This window comes from Polypterus senegalus, chromosome 6 (genome assembly GCF_016835505.1).
Source record: "Polypterus senegalus isolate Bchr_013 chromosome 6, ASM1683550v1, whole genome shotgun sequence".
In the NCBI taxonomy this organism is placed as follows: domain Eukaryota; kingdom Metazoa; phylum Chordata; class Cladistia; order Polypteriformes; family Polypteridae; genus Polypterus; species Polypterus senegalus.
This window is the reverse complement of record NC_053159.1, coordinates 104,284,579-104,301,871: the sequence shown is the minus strand read 5'-3', so window position 1 is coordinate 104,301,871 and position 17,293 is coordinate 104,284,579. Positions and strand designations below refer to the sequence as shown.

The 17,293-nt window shown below is 37.0% G+C and overlaps 1 protein-coding gene across 2 annotated transcripts in view; it reads right to left on the bottom strand.

The window, feature by feature from the left end:
- Positions 1-17,293, bottom strand: part of akap1b (A kinase (PRKA) anchor protein 1b) — a 107,288-nt gene that overhangs the window by 29,848 nt on the left and 60,147 nt on the right. For both annotated transcript variants that reach the window (XM_039756672.1, XM_039756671.1), the window contains 3 exons: positions 10,094-10,227; positions 5,676-5,802; positions 3,924-4,051 (listed from right to left, as the gene is read on the bottom strand). In XM_039756672.1, coding sequence (XP_039612606.1) covers positions 3,924-4,051; positions 5,676-5,802; positions 10,094-10,227 — 389 coding nt within the window. The remainder of the gene's footprint in view (positions 1-3,923; positions 4,052-5,675; positions 5,803-10,093; positions 10,228-17,293) is intronic.

The following is a 17,293-nucleotide window of genomic DNA, read 5'->3' as shown; positions in this document are numbered from 1 at the left end:
GAGAACCGCCAATGCCTCTTAAACATCTTAGATTCACAGGTGACGATTTGAGTAGTGGACACTTTGAGGTTTATGAATGTTTCAACTCTCAAAAGCTGGATGCGAAGTTATCGATGAAGCCGGTTGTATGCTTACAACGCTTGACAGATGCCGAATGTCACTTCAACACAAGTCCTGCTAATACTGTTGTAATTGAAACAAATCATGAAACTCAAACTGATTATGACAGCAGCAATTCAAGCTGTGAGAAAACAGTAAAAAGGAGGCGTAGCAGACGTCGTGCTACATTTTCTGATGCAGCTAGACGGAAACAACTTCATGACGCTGCCGCCAAACACTTACAGAAAAATCCACAAGTTAATAGACACGCTGCCGCTAAATACTCGTAGGCAAATCCACAAGTTCATAGACATGCTGCCGCTAAATATTCGCAGGGAATTCCACAGCTTAATACCGGGAATGCCTGTTAATCTTAGATTCACGAGTACCGATTTGGGTAGCGAACACTTCGATGAATGAAACCTGTTATCTTTACAACGGCTGACAAAAACGGAATGTAACTTGAACACAACACGTCCTCCAAATACGAACATGATTGAAAGAAATAATGATAATCAAATCCTTGATGACAGCAACACTCATAACAGTCACAAAACAATTACATTGACAATCATGTTATGTTATTTTTAAAATGTTTCCTTTTCTTTTTCATAACTTCTTTAACACATTACATCTCCGCTGCAAATCGTGGTTATTTTGCTATAGTATTATAAATGCAAGTTGCAGTTTTATTATTTATGTATACAGTATAGCTTAGCTTGAAGCAAGGTCTATATTAATGCAATCTGCAATATGATGGATCAGTTGGTAAAGATGTCATCACCAAGTTGCACTTGTTTTATCTTATTTTATTTGGTGAATACTATGTAATGTACCTGGGCTTGAAGCCTTTAAGTAATAGTATTATTACTGGAAGTTGGACTATTTATTTTATTATTATTTATTAGTTTAAATATTATGCAGTTTAATGATGGTAATGTTGTTTAAAAAGTCACTAACATTTCAATGGACAGAGATTAACAGAAGGTGTAGTTGGTTTACAAAAAATATTGACTATTCCTTTTCTAAGACATGTTCAGTGCAATACAACTTGACAAGCACCTCTGGATATTTTTAGTGCAATATAACTTGACAAGCACCTCTGGATATTTTTACTAAGTCTAAATGCCTCTTTGGATGGTTGAAAATATGTTATCAAAATTATAGTTTAAGTTGCAAAATTTGGTCAATAAAAATGTTCTACAGTATATTTTGACTGCAGCTGTCATGCAAATTGATTCCTTCTCTTCATTAGAGCCACCCCCTTGAAAACTTTATTCCGCCATGCAAACCTGTATTAATACTTGTGTGCACTTTAACATTTTTTTTTATACAATGTACAATTCTCATGACAGTGGAATAGGTTATTCTTAGCCAGTCTACTGCAGCAATTGCAGTGGAAAATGTGGTTAACATCCACTCATGCATGGGAAACATATCATTGAATACCGTGAAACCGGGATCATTTAGAAAAATACCGTGATATACAATTTTGGTCATACCGGCCAGCACTAAGTGAAGCTACAACATTCAAAATATCCACACCGATGTGAATTGATTTATGAGTTCATTGATGCAGAGATCCATAGAGGATGCTTCCCCACTAGATGAGAAAGCAATAGTTTCATAAGAATTACAGAAAACGCTAGCAGATGGGGAATTAAAGCTGTGCAGCCAGTAACTAGGAGGTTTAGTCACTGAAGGCAGATACTGCAAATTGGCATCAAACGTAATAAAGCTGTGATCTGAAAGATATCCATCATACATTTCAATGTTACAAACAGAGAATCGTAACAAAAACACAAGGTCCAACGTATGACCAGGTTTATGAGCGGGACCTGTAATAAACTGAACAAAATCAAATGACTCCATAAGATGTAAAAAAAAAAATCCTCAGTCTCAGTTGGTATTAACCAACATTTAAAAAGATTCTTAAAAATTACAGCCAGACTTCCACCATGGCCTTACTCCAGAGAAGAAAGTTCAGAAAAAAGGCTTAGGTCACTCTCGCTCAGCCAAGTCTCTGTCAGAAATAAGTCCAATTCACAAGAGCTAGAGGTTTCATGTAAAATAAGTTTTTTCAATATAGATCTAGCAATGTGATTTTAATACCGGTGCAATCGCTCACTGACTGTTGTGTAACCTAATGGCATGGAGCATCAGCTTTGGAATCACATACTCCTAGAGCACCACTCATCCAATAATACAGTAAAATGCACAGACTTTTCCAAGTTTACAAAGCTTGTGTTGACAGGAATGGCAAACTCCCAAGACCGCTCAAGTATATGTGCAAGGATAAAAAATTGGCCCAATATTCTATATGAATGCAAATTGCTCTGCCAGCATACAATGTTCAAATGTCAGATGGTGTCTCTGCTCCAGAAATTACAGGAGAGCATTATCCCTCAATAACTGGAAACCCCTCTTGCCATCCATTTTAAAAATAGAAAACACCACTTCAGTCTCCCCAGCTTCATTTAACATTAAGGAGGTGTGTGAGCAAAAACAACCCCCTTAACATAACATCCAATGTTTTAAATTGTATCTAATCCTCCCTTTCTCTATGAAGATTTATCATCTGTACAGTGACTTCAACCAAAGAGTTAGGCATCACCCCAAACAACCCCCATTGCACCGTTGCCTACAAAAGGTTTAGAAGTCCTTCAAAAGTACACCTTCAACTTAATAAACCCTGTTCAAGTAATATTTCCACACTTTTGTAAGGAACACTCAAAGTGATGTACCACTTACCTTTCCAAACTTGATTTTAAAGATTTTATTTTTGGCCGCTGGAGAGTCATTTTCCATGGCCTCACCAAAGTCCACCCATAAAGGAAACCTAAATTTGGCCACAACCACAACTGCTGACTTTTTGGCCCGCTGATATTTCTCAGTCAAACCAGGAGACCTTCTGACAGTTTCCCTTATCAATGCTGACCTTCATCTGGGTCCTAGGACAAACACCATTACAGCTGCACATAACCTTTTGCTCATAGCTCTTTGCAGCTGCCTAATGATGATATCACTTCTGGTTCAAACAGATTCCCACCTCTTTCTGTTCCCATTATATAAATCGGCCACCAGCTTGTCTCACCTTAGTTCCACACTGAACTTGTGTCTGTGAAGATTTTTATTTCCCCTTATTATTGCATTTTTTTCTTCAGGTATAAGGGGCTTATATTCTCCAAACCTTTATATGCTTGTGTCTGAGTCTCATTACACTATACAGAAATAAATTGTGTGTGTGTATATATATATATATATATATATATATATATATATATATATGGTAAAAGCAGTTGAAGTGCAGACAGCAATACTGTTGTAAAATACAGCAGAATTAGACAAAGCAGTAGGTGGTTACAGCACAGGGCAGGTAAGATCAGGCTACCAGCAGCTCAGTGACCTTACTGCCTGGGGGAAGAAACTGTCCCTGAAAAGAGTGCAGCACGTAGTGAGGCTTTGGTAGCATTTATCAGAAGGCAGGAGTGAAACCAAAGGATGAGCTGGATGACTGGCATCTGACACCACTTGCTTATGTAGCATTAAACAAAATAGCAAGAAACTGGTTTTCAGTCCCACTCACTGCACAGAGGAAACAAAGTGTGATTCAGTTACAACACAAAAATCATAATTTTTCTCATGGGTTTAAAAAGTATGCTATTTATGCATAATTCTTAACATAAAAGGGAGCTTCAAAGACTACAGTAAATCTAAGCCTGAGCAACTGAAGAAATCATGTTTAATAACTTTTTATTAAAGTGTATAACTTTGTTATTATTGCCTTCACTAAATGTTACATTTGGTGAAACAATTTTTCTTACCCAGGATGTGATCGGTAGAGATGGTAGTGTAAGAGGCAGAGGGGGAGGAGCATACAGATTTGTTAAGTCCAGCTCTTTAAACTTCTTGCCAATGAGACCCAATGCTTTATCAACTTGCTGCTGTGAGCCTACAAGATGGGGGGAAAAATGCTTTTAAAATTAACAGTTACAGTAAATTCTTTCATACAAGATTTTCAAGCCATGCAATATATTCAGGAAGAAGAAAAAAAGAAACAAAGGGAAAAAAACACTAATCTAAAAGCTCACCACACAACTTATCAAACACATAATTGCAGAAATCAGGTACAGTTCAAAAGCCCCATGTAGTATAGAATCTTTGTATAAACTTTCTTGATCAGATCAAAATTGTTATTCAAAAGCTGTTTTTTTTCCAGATTCAGTCTGAGTTTGAGTCATGTTCCATGTTTCCAATAGCAGCATAAATGCTTAAATACAACATAGGAGCCCAGCCTGACTAACAACATTATAATGCTTCACTGTTAACCATCTCTGTGCAGCAGGCACGGGTACTTTAGATTAGGTATGTTTTACATAACAAAACCTCTTTTCCTAACGTTCAAAGTTAATGTATTTGTAGGAGACTTTTTAAAGTTTGTCAAGACTTTAGATATGCATTGTTGGTGCTGTGAAGTATAGTTTTAGGTTTTCAGATTAGTAAGCCTTCTAAATTTATATGATACGTAACATCCAAAAAATGTGTAGACCTAGCCTTCAAATGTGTCAGGTAGTAAATTGTGGAATTAAAGGAATGCACATATAGACTAAGCATTTAATGCATCCATTTACAGTTGTGTAAATGAAGTATAAACCCTACTACACAAGTAAAAAACCAAATGGATGAGATGTACAGCTAATTTTTTTCTCATTTCTCTACGTAGAGTATCCACTAATATGCAGACTAAATAGTTTCACCTCACTTGCAAACTATGTTCAGCAGGGATAAGGCACAGATTCAACAAACACTGCACATAATCAAAAACTTGCTGCACCACTATGCTTCAGGGTGGGGAATGCATCATGCTGTGGGAATGGTTCTCTGTGGCGGGCCCTATAAAGCTTGTGAGGGTAGAGGGCAAATTAATGCAGTAAAACAGAGAAATCCTGGAGGAAACCCTGATGCAGACTGAAAGAAACCTGGGCCTTGGGAAAAGATTAGTTTTCCTGCTAAACAACGTCTCAAAGCACAAAGCCACAGCTATAAAGGAATGGTTTAAACGCAAGAATGTTAATGTCCTGGAGTGGGCAGGTCACAGCCCAGATATCAAACCAAATAAGAATGTCAGTGGACATGAAAAAGGCTGTTCACTCATGATCCCCAGGCAACCTGACAGAGCTTGAGCAGTTATGCAAAAACTGCTCCAGATGTGCAAAGCTGATAGAGACCTGTGCAAACTGGCTGACTTCTGTCATGGCTGCCAAAGATGCATCTGCTAAATAGCAACTTAAAGAAGGTGAATACTTAGGCAATCAACTATTTTGTGTTTTATATTTCTAATTAATTTGAACCACTTTGCAGATATCAGTTTTCACTTTGAAATTAGTCTTTTTTCTGATTAGTTTAAAAAAAACAAAAAAAAAAAAAAAAACAATTTTACTATGATTAAATGCTATGCAGCAATAAAATGTGAAATTTCCAAGAAGGTGGATATTTTTATAGGCGCTATAAAACAAAATGAGACACAACAAAACACTGTTTACAGCAAACAAAGTACCAGAGATTTTGAGACTCACCTTCAATATGACAAATTTGGTAGTCCTGGGTATAAGGCAACGTGGAAATGTAAATCTTTGCACCAGAACTTTGCTTCAGGAAGCTCACATATCGTCCTTGCTTGCCAATCAAACGTCCAACTAAATGCTGTAAAATAAAACAGATGACATTACAATTCCCGATCAAAGATTAACAACTATTTTAGTAATTTGAGTTCCGACTCATGATTCCTCAAAAAGGTTTTTATTCTCTTTTTATGGCAGGATTTCTGTTTTCACATTCAGATGTGCTCCCTGGGATGACCAGTCCAACAGCAGCCAGTTTTGTTATTTGAAAAAAGATTTCTCCAACTCAGATGTTGCTAATAATTTAAGAAGTATTTACTCTGGATTTTTGTATGACTAGTACTTTCATTGTTTTTGATGCAATGGCCCATTCTTGTTTAGTACATCCAGTTTGAAGCTGCATTACCAACATTTTTAGAATAATTAAAAAGAATCTTAGCAGCATTACTTCATTGACTTTCAGCATTGTCAAGTGTTGAAAATATGGACATTATTGGCATACCAGGAAGCCTTGCACCTAGGTGGTTAAATACTTATGTACTTACAATAAATTGTAGCCCTGAAAGTTATAACATCATGTGAATAAACAATATTAAGGTCTGACCATTTATCTGCAAGTTGTTGATGAATATTTTAATATCTGCCATGGGTGCCTTTTGATTCTAGTGATGAACAGATTTGTGGATTGCAAGATTGACTATTTGCGTTCACATCATGCTTTTGCCATGCTCTATACAAGTTAAACAATAAATACAAGTCTGAAAGCATCATTAGTCAAGAGCGTTAAAAAAACCTGCACGTTTTTGCAAGTTCACTTACACCTTCAGCTGTATTCTCTTTTTTTTGGTTTCTCTCACAAATTCAGCAAAACACACATTATGCACTCTCCGAGACTGTAGTGCAAAGTAATGAGAAAGTCATCAAGTGTCCCTAGGCATTTTAAGCTTAAACTGAGGAATGTTCAGTATATTTTGGATCAGAGTAAAACCAACCATTTTAATGGAAGAATTTTAGAAGAAAACAGTTGTCTTATGATATCATTAAATTTCACTAAATAACACATTTCAGCTATTGCTTTGGCACTCCAAAGAGCCAGTCAGTGGTTTACAAAAAAGAACAGATGAACTTATAATCAACAGTTAATCTATATGAAACAAAAGGGAGCTTAAACACTGCTAAATTGTAACAGCTGCTCCATCAAATCCTAAGCCAACTAGGTAACTTTTTAAACCTTGACTGTCAAAGAGAAAAGTGAAAGCAGGAGATTTCACATGGCTATATCCACATGTGAAACCATACAAAATTGCTTCTGAATATGTAAACACATATGTTACTTTAATCCCCCACAACCTGTTCCCTTCTGTACTATGTGCCTTTCTGATGCTTAGGGATGTGAAGTTAGTGCCCATTTGCATTTTATACAAGTTGAGGCATTGCGAGTTTGTGTGTTTCACCAATGGAGTTACTGAATATACAAAATGTGACATCGTAATGATATTTCACTTTCATTAACAATTCTACTAATAATTGAAAAATGTACAGCAAATTTTCAAAAACAAATCACAAGAAGCAAAGGTAAATGAAATGTGCAGAGCAGCCAGATTTAAAAGGTTTGCTGAGTGGAGGTGCAAAGCCAAGTGCTACATTGTGGGTCCATTGTTCAAAATAATTTTTCTTAGTAATGCATTTGTAAATTTACAGTTCTCACTCCTCTTCCCGATAGTTTACACTCCTTCCCAAACTACTGCAGGTCACTTTGACTGACATGTGCAAAACAGTTTGTGGATGAAAACAGCTTCGTCCCTCCATAACAATTGTAGGTTATCTAAAATAAGACACTTGATGTTACTTTTTTCAAACACGCTCACTTAAGCCTGCCTACAACAAGTTAGCCACACTGTGGCCACAGCCAAGACAACGTGATGGACAACTATAGTGTATTCTTATCCCTGCCTCAAACAAGACTTACTTACTCTCTTTATAATGTAATCACTCTGTTAAATGGCATACAAAATAGGGAATGTGCCTTGTAAGGTGGAGCTGTCCATTCGGTTGGGAGAAAAATGCCCAGCCAAACTAAAAAGTAATACAGCTGTGGCAGCTGGGGAGTTTGTGAAAAAGACACTAAAGAAAACAATTTAGAATACAATGGCATTATCACTTCACAAAAATAAAGCAGTAACTTTAAATCAAAAGCAAAACTGTAATGTTATACAGGTAGTCCCCAGGTTATGGACATCTGACCTACGACTTACGAATGGGCTGCAGCTACGATGCATGCAGCTTAGTAACTGCCGCTCCATCATCTTTGGCCTGGGGACATTGCAAGTGGTGGCTGGACGGAGGCTGGAGGGGGGCGATTTCGCTGCCCGTGCAGTGTAGTGTCCCTCGGGCGGCTCCCTGTGGCAAGCGATTTCACTGCCCGCCCACCACACAGCTGCCTCTTTTGTTCTTGGTGGGCAACTGGTAATGCTGCAAGTGGTGACCCAGTTGAGGCTGAACAGAGGCCATTGAGGGTGAACAGGCGTTGTGGGGTAGCATTGTAGTGTGCATCAGATGGCTGCCTATTAAATGGGGATTCGCTACCCGCCTTTGGCCACACAGTGTTCGTTCTCGATGGGCGGATGCTGCAGGCAGCATACTGTAGTGGAGGGGACTGTGAGGTGGGCTGGTGATGAACCGCCCGTCGATGCCCCCATTCATTCTCAATAGCAAGCCTGCTTGTACTGTTACGTAGATAGCAGGAAGTTGTCTCTTGTCAGTACATCAGACGTGTTGATGACTGGTGCCTTCCTGCTGTGATAGCGTTTACAGTGCTGTGCAGAAGAGTTCAAGAACACAAATCTGAAGCAAGTGCTGGTGATACAGTAAAGAAGAGAAAAACCATCACCATCATACATGCTAGGTGAAACCGTAAACTCTAAAATGGTCCAGGAAGAACAATTGCAGGAATAAGTGTGTCTTCTGATTATCTGGAACTCTGTCCAAGGTTAATTATCAACATGAACCTAGCACTACCAGAACAGACACTCGGTCACAATAACCTGAACTGATTGATTAAAAACAAAGACAAAACATTTAATCTATGACTGGCCATTATTTTAGTACTCTGAAATCCTAACTGATCAGGGCTTATTATAATTTTGTATTTTATAACAGGGACATCAAGGGAACAAAATACAATAAAAATACAGAAAATAAGGTTGCTTGTAAACTTGTGACTACTAGAATTGTGATATAGTCAATAAAAAGTCATACACCCTTTATGTAAACGTTGTTGGAAAAATTACTGTAGCCCTGCACAAAGTGATAGGTCTTAAACGATATGCCAAATTTACAGATTGTCAGTATAAAATCTGTGAAGGAGTTATAAAGCAAGTTTTAAAGAATCACCCTAAGAGTATGTAAACTTGTAATTTCAATTGTATATGCTAATTAGGGGAGACCAGCATAAGAGCAACAAGGGATAGGAGTAAGCAGAGTACAATCAGGATGAGCTCAAGTGTGAATGTAAGAAAAAGAAAAAAAAAAAAAAAGAAAACAACCACCATCAAAAACAAGATACCAAAAATGCTCATAAAAACAATACTATAATAAACTGAAAATATGTCAGAAGAAACTCCCTTCACATTATAGCGCAGACACTTTTGCTGACAAAGATTCTGAGCTTTACGCAAGGAAACGTTCCTAGAAACAAAATAGACAGGAAAGTGAGCATCACAAACCTAATTACCTAATACATCACTGCATAAAATAACATTTAATTGAGGTTTTTCAAATTAAGTGACACATACTGTAGCTAGTTTTAAGTGTATTGCAATCAAACTATAATAGCTAGCCATTTTCATAGCTGAAAAACAGTAAGAAAAACAATGTGTGATGTGATTCTATACTAAAAATATGGCCAATGACTGGAAACCAAAGCAGCATAATGCTACGACAGCACTAAAATAAAACAATACGCTCATACTAAAACACACCATACTTTAAAAATGTCTAATACAAGTAATCTCTATTTTTTCCTTAAAAGTAGGTTACATTTTAAATTGTTGGCATTTTAGTGGCAATGATAAAGACAATTTAAGAATTTACAGATGTTTAAAATTTCATAATAGTAAAAATTTTGGGACCGTACTTTTACTATGTTTTAGAAACGTAAGGTGGAGTACAATTCGATTGGTAGGCATACATCTATTGATGAGTTATTGCTAAAAGTAGGGCATTGGTATAGTTCACATTCATTTCTGTACACAAGCGGTCATACAACAAATATTTCCTTCATGTATTTTAACAAAATCATAAGGCTTCAGTCAAAAATACTTGAAAGATTTAATATATTCAGCTTCTGACAGTTCAATTTTATCCAACATTACCTTTGGCACTTCAATCTCCCAGATACTGAGCTCTGACTTAGGAAGAGATGAAGACGGGTTTTTGCTCTGATTGTTCTCTCCTGCTCCAAGTGTACAGCCGCTGTCAACTGAGTCCATGCTGTTTACATCTGATCCTGCAAATGAAGTAGCATAGATTAGGAAAAGTACAAGGGAAAAAAAAACAACAAAAAAAAAACCAACTAAGAACTACAAAATGTCAAAGATTACTGTTAGGTTTTAGTAAAGCTGTGTTAAAAACAGAAAATTGCAGAAAAAAAAACACAGAAAAGACTGGTGGTCCTTTCAGGATAATACAAAGCATGCCAAAATCCAAAAATTACAGCAATAAAGTAAACTTCTTTCTTCAGGCAAAGACCTTATGGGGTGAAAAATAGAACTTAAAAATAAAGTGAAAAAATACACTGAATCTCAGTTTGAAGCTTAAAACAATACATGCAAATAGTCTTGTTAAAGGAACACAAACAAAGACAATTTAGTCATTCATTTTTGTTGTCTTGATCCCAAAATGACAACTATATATCAGCATCATGGTAATTCTTTCAATATCCATTAACAGTGAAGTGACACAAAAAAAGTCTCAACTGTATTATAACAGAAATATAATTCCCCAGAGTTTAAAGAAAAAAGCATTATATTATATTAACATTACAGAATTTTCCTGAGGGATAAAAAAAAAAGTTATGTTTGAAGCAACTTTACAATACCAGGGGAAGAAACTATATTTATTAAGGTTGCCAATTAGGTCATTGCCAAGATGTCACAAATCTTGTTTGTGATTTTTTTTTTTAAATAAAGTTTTCATGATCCTTGCTTCAAATACATGACATGATAGTATTATCCTGATTCTCACGAAAATTTTGCATTAAGTGCATGTGTGTCCTCATCTTCAATAACTTTCCCCTTAAATTCCACAAGTACACTTGAGGTCTTGATTTTTAAAGTAAAGAATTTGTTGGATGAACTTTCAGTGGTTCACAACCATCTTTTTCATAAAGCTGGTCAGAGGACGACATTTTTTTGGTCCACAGATACACTTGGTTCTTCTATGCAAAGCTTCAAGAGCAGGATCTTTTGATGTCCAGAACTTCTCATAACATGAGATGCAGTCCTACTACCACTCTCGGTAGTCTGATAATGTACAGAATGACTGAATAAAGCTTTTCTCAATTTAAGGAGACCCAACATGTAAAGAAATGCATGGGGTATGACAAAGCAGAATTAATGTACTATGTAATACAACTGTGTCTGCAGTTAAAACACATTCATTACAATCATGGGATTGTCTGGTCTAGGTATCCCCTGCAAAACAGGACATGATAGACACTTTCACAAACTAAAAAATACATTTAAAAAATTGAAAATATTTTAAAGCTGCAATATTTCAAATCATGTTTTGGAGCCTTAATTTTAGGGTAGCAAGACAATGATTTGCTTTTGTGGGAGATGGGGGAGAAACAAAAATGAACTGCAGAAATTATGTAAAAGAAATGTTACAGATGTAGAAAACAAATGGTGAAAATTGACAAAATTACATCTGGCAGGTAACATTGGCAAAAAGTAGATATTTGAAACAAACAAAACACAAATCTAGGATGATCTTAATTCCATACCGTTTACTGTGAGGATAGAATAGGTTTTAGGCCTGCATAATGGACATTAGTGTAACATGAAAATGCACCCCGAAAGACGTTACTTTGTCACCAGAAAATAGAGAGAGAGAGAGAGAGATCAGAAAGAAAAGTCTCTCATTAAAACAGCCTTTTAAATTTGTTTTAAAAAATTACACTTTGTTTATATCTGAGATTTCAAAACCCTGTTTTATTTTATCACTTAAGAAAATCTCTCTTTGATTAAAACACTGTCATGGGGAAAAAAAAAAAATAGCATACCTACACTTTGTGGTATTCACATTTATTTCTTTTGCTTGCATTGGAACACAACAAAAAAGCAGAGGGAGGGAAAAAGTCAAATCTGATATCAATCCACACAGAACTCCATAAATGGACTGGACAAAATGACTGGCACCTTCAACCTAATATTTGATAACCCATCCTTAAGAAGTCCTAAATAACATAAATCTCTTTCTGTAACCATGAACGAGTTTCTTACAACTCTGTACTGGAATTTGCCAATTGCTCCAGGTCTGTCAGATTTGAAGTGCATTTTCTCCCAACTGTTTTGAGATCTTGCCACTTGTCCTCCATGGGATTTAGATCTGGACATATTGTTGGCCAGTTCAGAGCTTCCCATCACTTGGTTTTATACCATTTCTGTGTGCTTTTTGAAGTTTGCTTTGGGTGTTTATCCTGTTGGAAGACCCATGACCTCTGATGGGAAAACCCAGCTTTCAGACATTGGGCCCTACATTTCACTCCAGAATTCGGATTTCATGATGCATTGTACACAGCTAAGGCTTCTAGAGGCAGAAGCATTAAAGCAATTCCAAAATCTCAGTGAACATCTGCCATGTTTGACCATATTCTTTTCTTTGAAGGCCTATTTTCTATAGTACAAAGATGTGGTTTGCCAAAAGGCTCTGTGTTGGTCTCATTAAGTATGATGGGATCTTCAGTTAAGTTTTGCTGGCTTTTTTATATCTGAGTCAGCAGTGGGGTACTCCTGGGTAATCTACCATAACGTCCCAATTCATTCAAAGGATGATGCATAGTGTGAGGTAACACTGTTGTATGCAGTTTCTGCAGGTTAGCTTCAATTTGTAAGTTTGAAGTTCTTTACTCATTATTAAACAATCCTTTGTAGCAATCTTTAACCATTTTTCTCTTCCACCCACATCCACTGAAGTTAGCTACAGTGCCATGGACTGTAAACATCTTAATGAGGTTGGACACAGTAGATTAAGGAACATGAAGATCTGGAAGCTGCTTTGTAGCATTGTGATTGTCCATGCATTTCAACAATTTTGGATCTTTTTTCTCTTCTCTATCCTCAGTATGGTATGCAGAGACACATATGGAGTCAACTTTCTCCATTTAAGCAAGTTTGCAAGTGTGATTTGTATATTGCCAGCACCTGCTACTTGCCACAGGGGAGTTTAAATAAAAATTAAAGGAGCATCACAATTGAAATCCAATGGTTTCTTATAATTTTAAAAAGTGCTAAAAATATTGTCTATTTCTTGAGTTCTGTGTGGAATATTAGATTTAACTTTTTTTTCCCCACTGTTTCTTTGCGTTGTTCCAATGCAACCAAAAGAAATAAACACATAAATACCAGAGCATTTTTAATTGCAATAATTTGCTGAGAGAAGTGTAGGGGCGTCAGTATTTTTGTACATGATCTGACAAGGGAAATCCATCACCAGGACTTTCCTAGAAATTAAAAATCAGTACAAAATAAATCAGTACAGCTCAGCTGTACACTGTGCTGCACAGTATATAAATGATATGTATCCTGTAACAATTTTTGTGTACATATGCATTATCAAACTGCCTTACCTTAACCTGACTTGCCTGTTTTGTTTAATTTTTTTCTGTCTTATTAGATGCAACTGAGAAAGCAAATTTCATGTTTTCTTGTGTAAACATGACTAAATAAAGAAACATTGAATTCACATTCTACATAAGGCTACTAAGGATGAAGACAATAATAATGTTTTTATCTTGCTAATATATTGTCATTTACAGAAGAGTTTATTAAGCTTGTAAGCCAACTACTTGCATGATTGCACCTTTGGTAAGAGTTGTGACATAATTCAAACCTATCACTATTTGCACAGTGTAAAGGAACGAGGAGAAGGAGGGAAGCAAAATTAAAGATGTTTTGATAAATGTGCTTTCCTACAAAAATATAAGCAGACTGTAGTGTAAAGACAGATGGTGAATGCTGCTGTAACAAGCCAAATAATCACAAGATTTGTTCTCATTTTAGTGCAACAAAGTCTGTCAACGGAAAGAAGGTTTTTTTTTGGTCTGATGCCACCAAACAGATCTGGAGCCTCATGTATAAATGGTGCGTACGCAAAGAAATGTTGCGTAAGAACGTTTCCACATTCAAATCGCGATGTATAAAACCTACACTTGGCGTAAAATCACGCACATTTCCACGGTACCTCATACCTTGTCCTACGCAAGTTCACTGCTAGGTTTTGCAGACTGGAGGCACCCAGCATCAAAGCAGTGCTACTGTTCCTGTGTGGTTATTCTTTCCTTTCCCGACTGAAATTAATCACATATTGTTTATTAGTGTAATACATCTGATTGTAATTAACCTGTAACAATATAATGGTCCAGGGAATAGCCATAGTATTTCAAATACCATAACTGCTTTAGCGTTGTTACTCTCATTGCACCTTCTTTTTCTTCTTCTTTCAGCTGCTCCCATTAGGAGCTGCCACAGCGGATCATCTTTTTCCATATTACTCTCACTGCACCACTCGGAGTATTTCTATCACTGTATCTGAGTGTGAATCACAGCAGCAGCTGATCGGAAAGAGAATTATCGGTATACAGCATCAAGCACACGCTGTCTCAGCCACGGCAAAACGTTTCAAAGCCTTTCCCTGAACGGACCTCGCGGTTCAGAAACAGTTTCATCCCAAGAACTATATTTCAATGTTCCTTAAACGTTTTAAAGAATCAGCGCTCTAAGCTTATAGATGGCTTAAAGTCTATTACAGAGCTGATTGTGTGGTGATCGGTTACTTGGAGAAAGAAAAGCAAAGACTGCAGGGGCGGCCACGGCAAAAGTTAAACGCTTGTGTCATGAGCACGAGGTGGCTATGCAGTGTCCGCAATGGACGTGGCCATCCACCATACATAAGATACCATATTGACATTGGCGGGCAAAGGGGCCACTGATTTTTTCTCTGCCCAGGGCCACCACAAGCCTAGAGCCGCCCATGAGTACTGCTGCAATAAATAATTTCATTGATGGTCGCGCGCAGTTGCTGCGCTGTGAAACCCATGTTTAAGAACGTACTTCAACTCTTATCATCATGAAAATGATATCACATATACATCTCAGTATTTTACTTATTCAGAGAGCTGTAATATTACGAATGTAATGGATTCTGTGTCCAGTCGGAGAAAGAGAGCCAGTTTAAGAAGCACTAGTGATTCATACACATAGAGCACATAGAAGACCACATACAAAACAAAGCATTTAACGTGCTACTTTAATTACGATGTCATTTGAGAAACTGGTTAATTAAACGATTTTAAGATGAAATTTATGGTGTTCTACTTTAATGATAATATAAACTACATGATTAAAGTGGAAATTTCGAGATTGAAGTTGACATTTTGTGCTTTTTCCCTCCAATGTGTGCCTTTTTTTTTTCTCTGTATCCTAATAAGCTTTCATATGACACTCAGAAGGTGGGCGAAGACTCGCCTTTTCATGGCGACTTTGATATCTGACAACTTTTTTTATTTTGGGCACTGTGAGACTTTGTGAACTTGAGCTTTCAAGTTTCTCCAACACGCTATGTCACTCGATCAACTTCCTTTTGTTGATTATATCATGGTTTAAATCAACAAATAGTATGTTTTTCCTTTGCCTCCACTTGCTATTCGCTGAAATTCTTATATTTTCCCCTCGTGCTTTTCCCATTGTCTTTTCACAGAAGGCTGAGCTTAAGGGCTACTTATATTGATTTGCATATTCAAAGAGGCATAATTCTGGGAGTAATTGGGTCGGGACAGCACGCGTGTGCATGAGCGTTACTTTTCATGCTGACCGGGATTTATGCAGAGGAAGAACGCGGAAGTTGGAGTATGCACAGATTCCTGCATCTGGATTTTTCTGTGCGTAAGCACATTTTGGCTTTTGTGCTTACGTCATGTTATAGTGTGAATTCTACGCAGGGCGTTATGCATGAGGCCCCTGAAGTGGAACATCATACAACATATTTTTCTCCTTTAAGGTAAACGTTTTTCTGTCAATTATTTTTTTGATCGTTTACAATATAGCAAATAAGCAGAACTAAACAGAACATCTGTAACATAACTCACACACCAACTCACTTAAGAAAAACGCTACACTAATTATTTCAAGCAGTGGCAGACTTCACCTAAATGAAGACAGAACATTAAGTTAACAGGCAAGAGAATCATCATTTGTGCAAATAGACAATGTCACCTTAAAGATAAGCAAAGCACTTGGATGAATACTGTGGGCAAAAAGAAAAAACACAATATCAGACATTACAATCAAGATAGCAAAACTTATTTTGGATGACAAATGTGATACTATTTAATTTTGGCTACTAATAACTTAAACCATTCTAATGACATAAACCAGTCTTTCTGCATTTATAGTAATCTGTAACTATTTTTTGGGTAAACTAATTTGCCTGTTGCTATAAGAAGAGGAGGCTACAATAATTTAGGTACTAATTCTATTCTGCAATGAATGAAGATCAAGTAGTAAACTTAATTCTTTTAAATGAAGAGTTAAATACAGGATAGATAAAGAGGACTGGATTTCTTCCCACAGTCAAAAGAAATGCAGATTAAGTGGATTGGTGTTGTTAGAATAGCCTTAGTGTGTGTGCTCACTCTGCGAAGGACAGGCACACTTGTCCAGGGATTGTTTCTGCTTTTACACCCGATTCTTGCTCAGAGAGGCTCCAGCTTCCCTGAAACCCCGCTCTGGAAAAGTGGGATAAAAAGATGGATTGATAAATAGATGGATAGAAAACGTCAACAGCAACTCAAATGTCAAGAAGGGTACTATTTAAGGTAAAATTTAAGCCAAATTTTAAGTTTTGAATATTTATATTGGATATGTTTATACATTCAAAAAATTTTCATCGTAAGTAAAAAAAAAACCAAAATGAGGTGATACAGTGGAACCTCAGGTCATGAACATATCTGAAAACGTACAAATAGGGTTATGACCAAAAAGTTCACCAAACTTTTGCATCCGTTCACGACCACACACACACGGGTGATGAACAAGCCAGTTTCCCTTCCGGTTCATACACGCCGACGATTTCCGCACGTGTTCAGTCTCTCCCTGTGCATTCACTGTGAACTCTTTGTGCTCTATTTCGTTTCCCTTCCAGTTTGGATGCGCCAGTGATTTACGCACGTGTTCAGTCTCTCCCTGTACAGTACATTGTTCTAGGTCAGATGTGCATTGCGCAGAGGGACTTTACCTCAAAACTGTAATCTCCTCTCTACCCAGTTCCTCCTCACTTCCTTCATGCCAGAACTC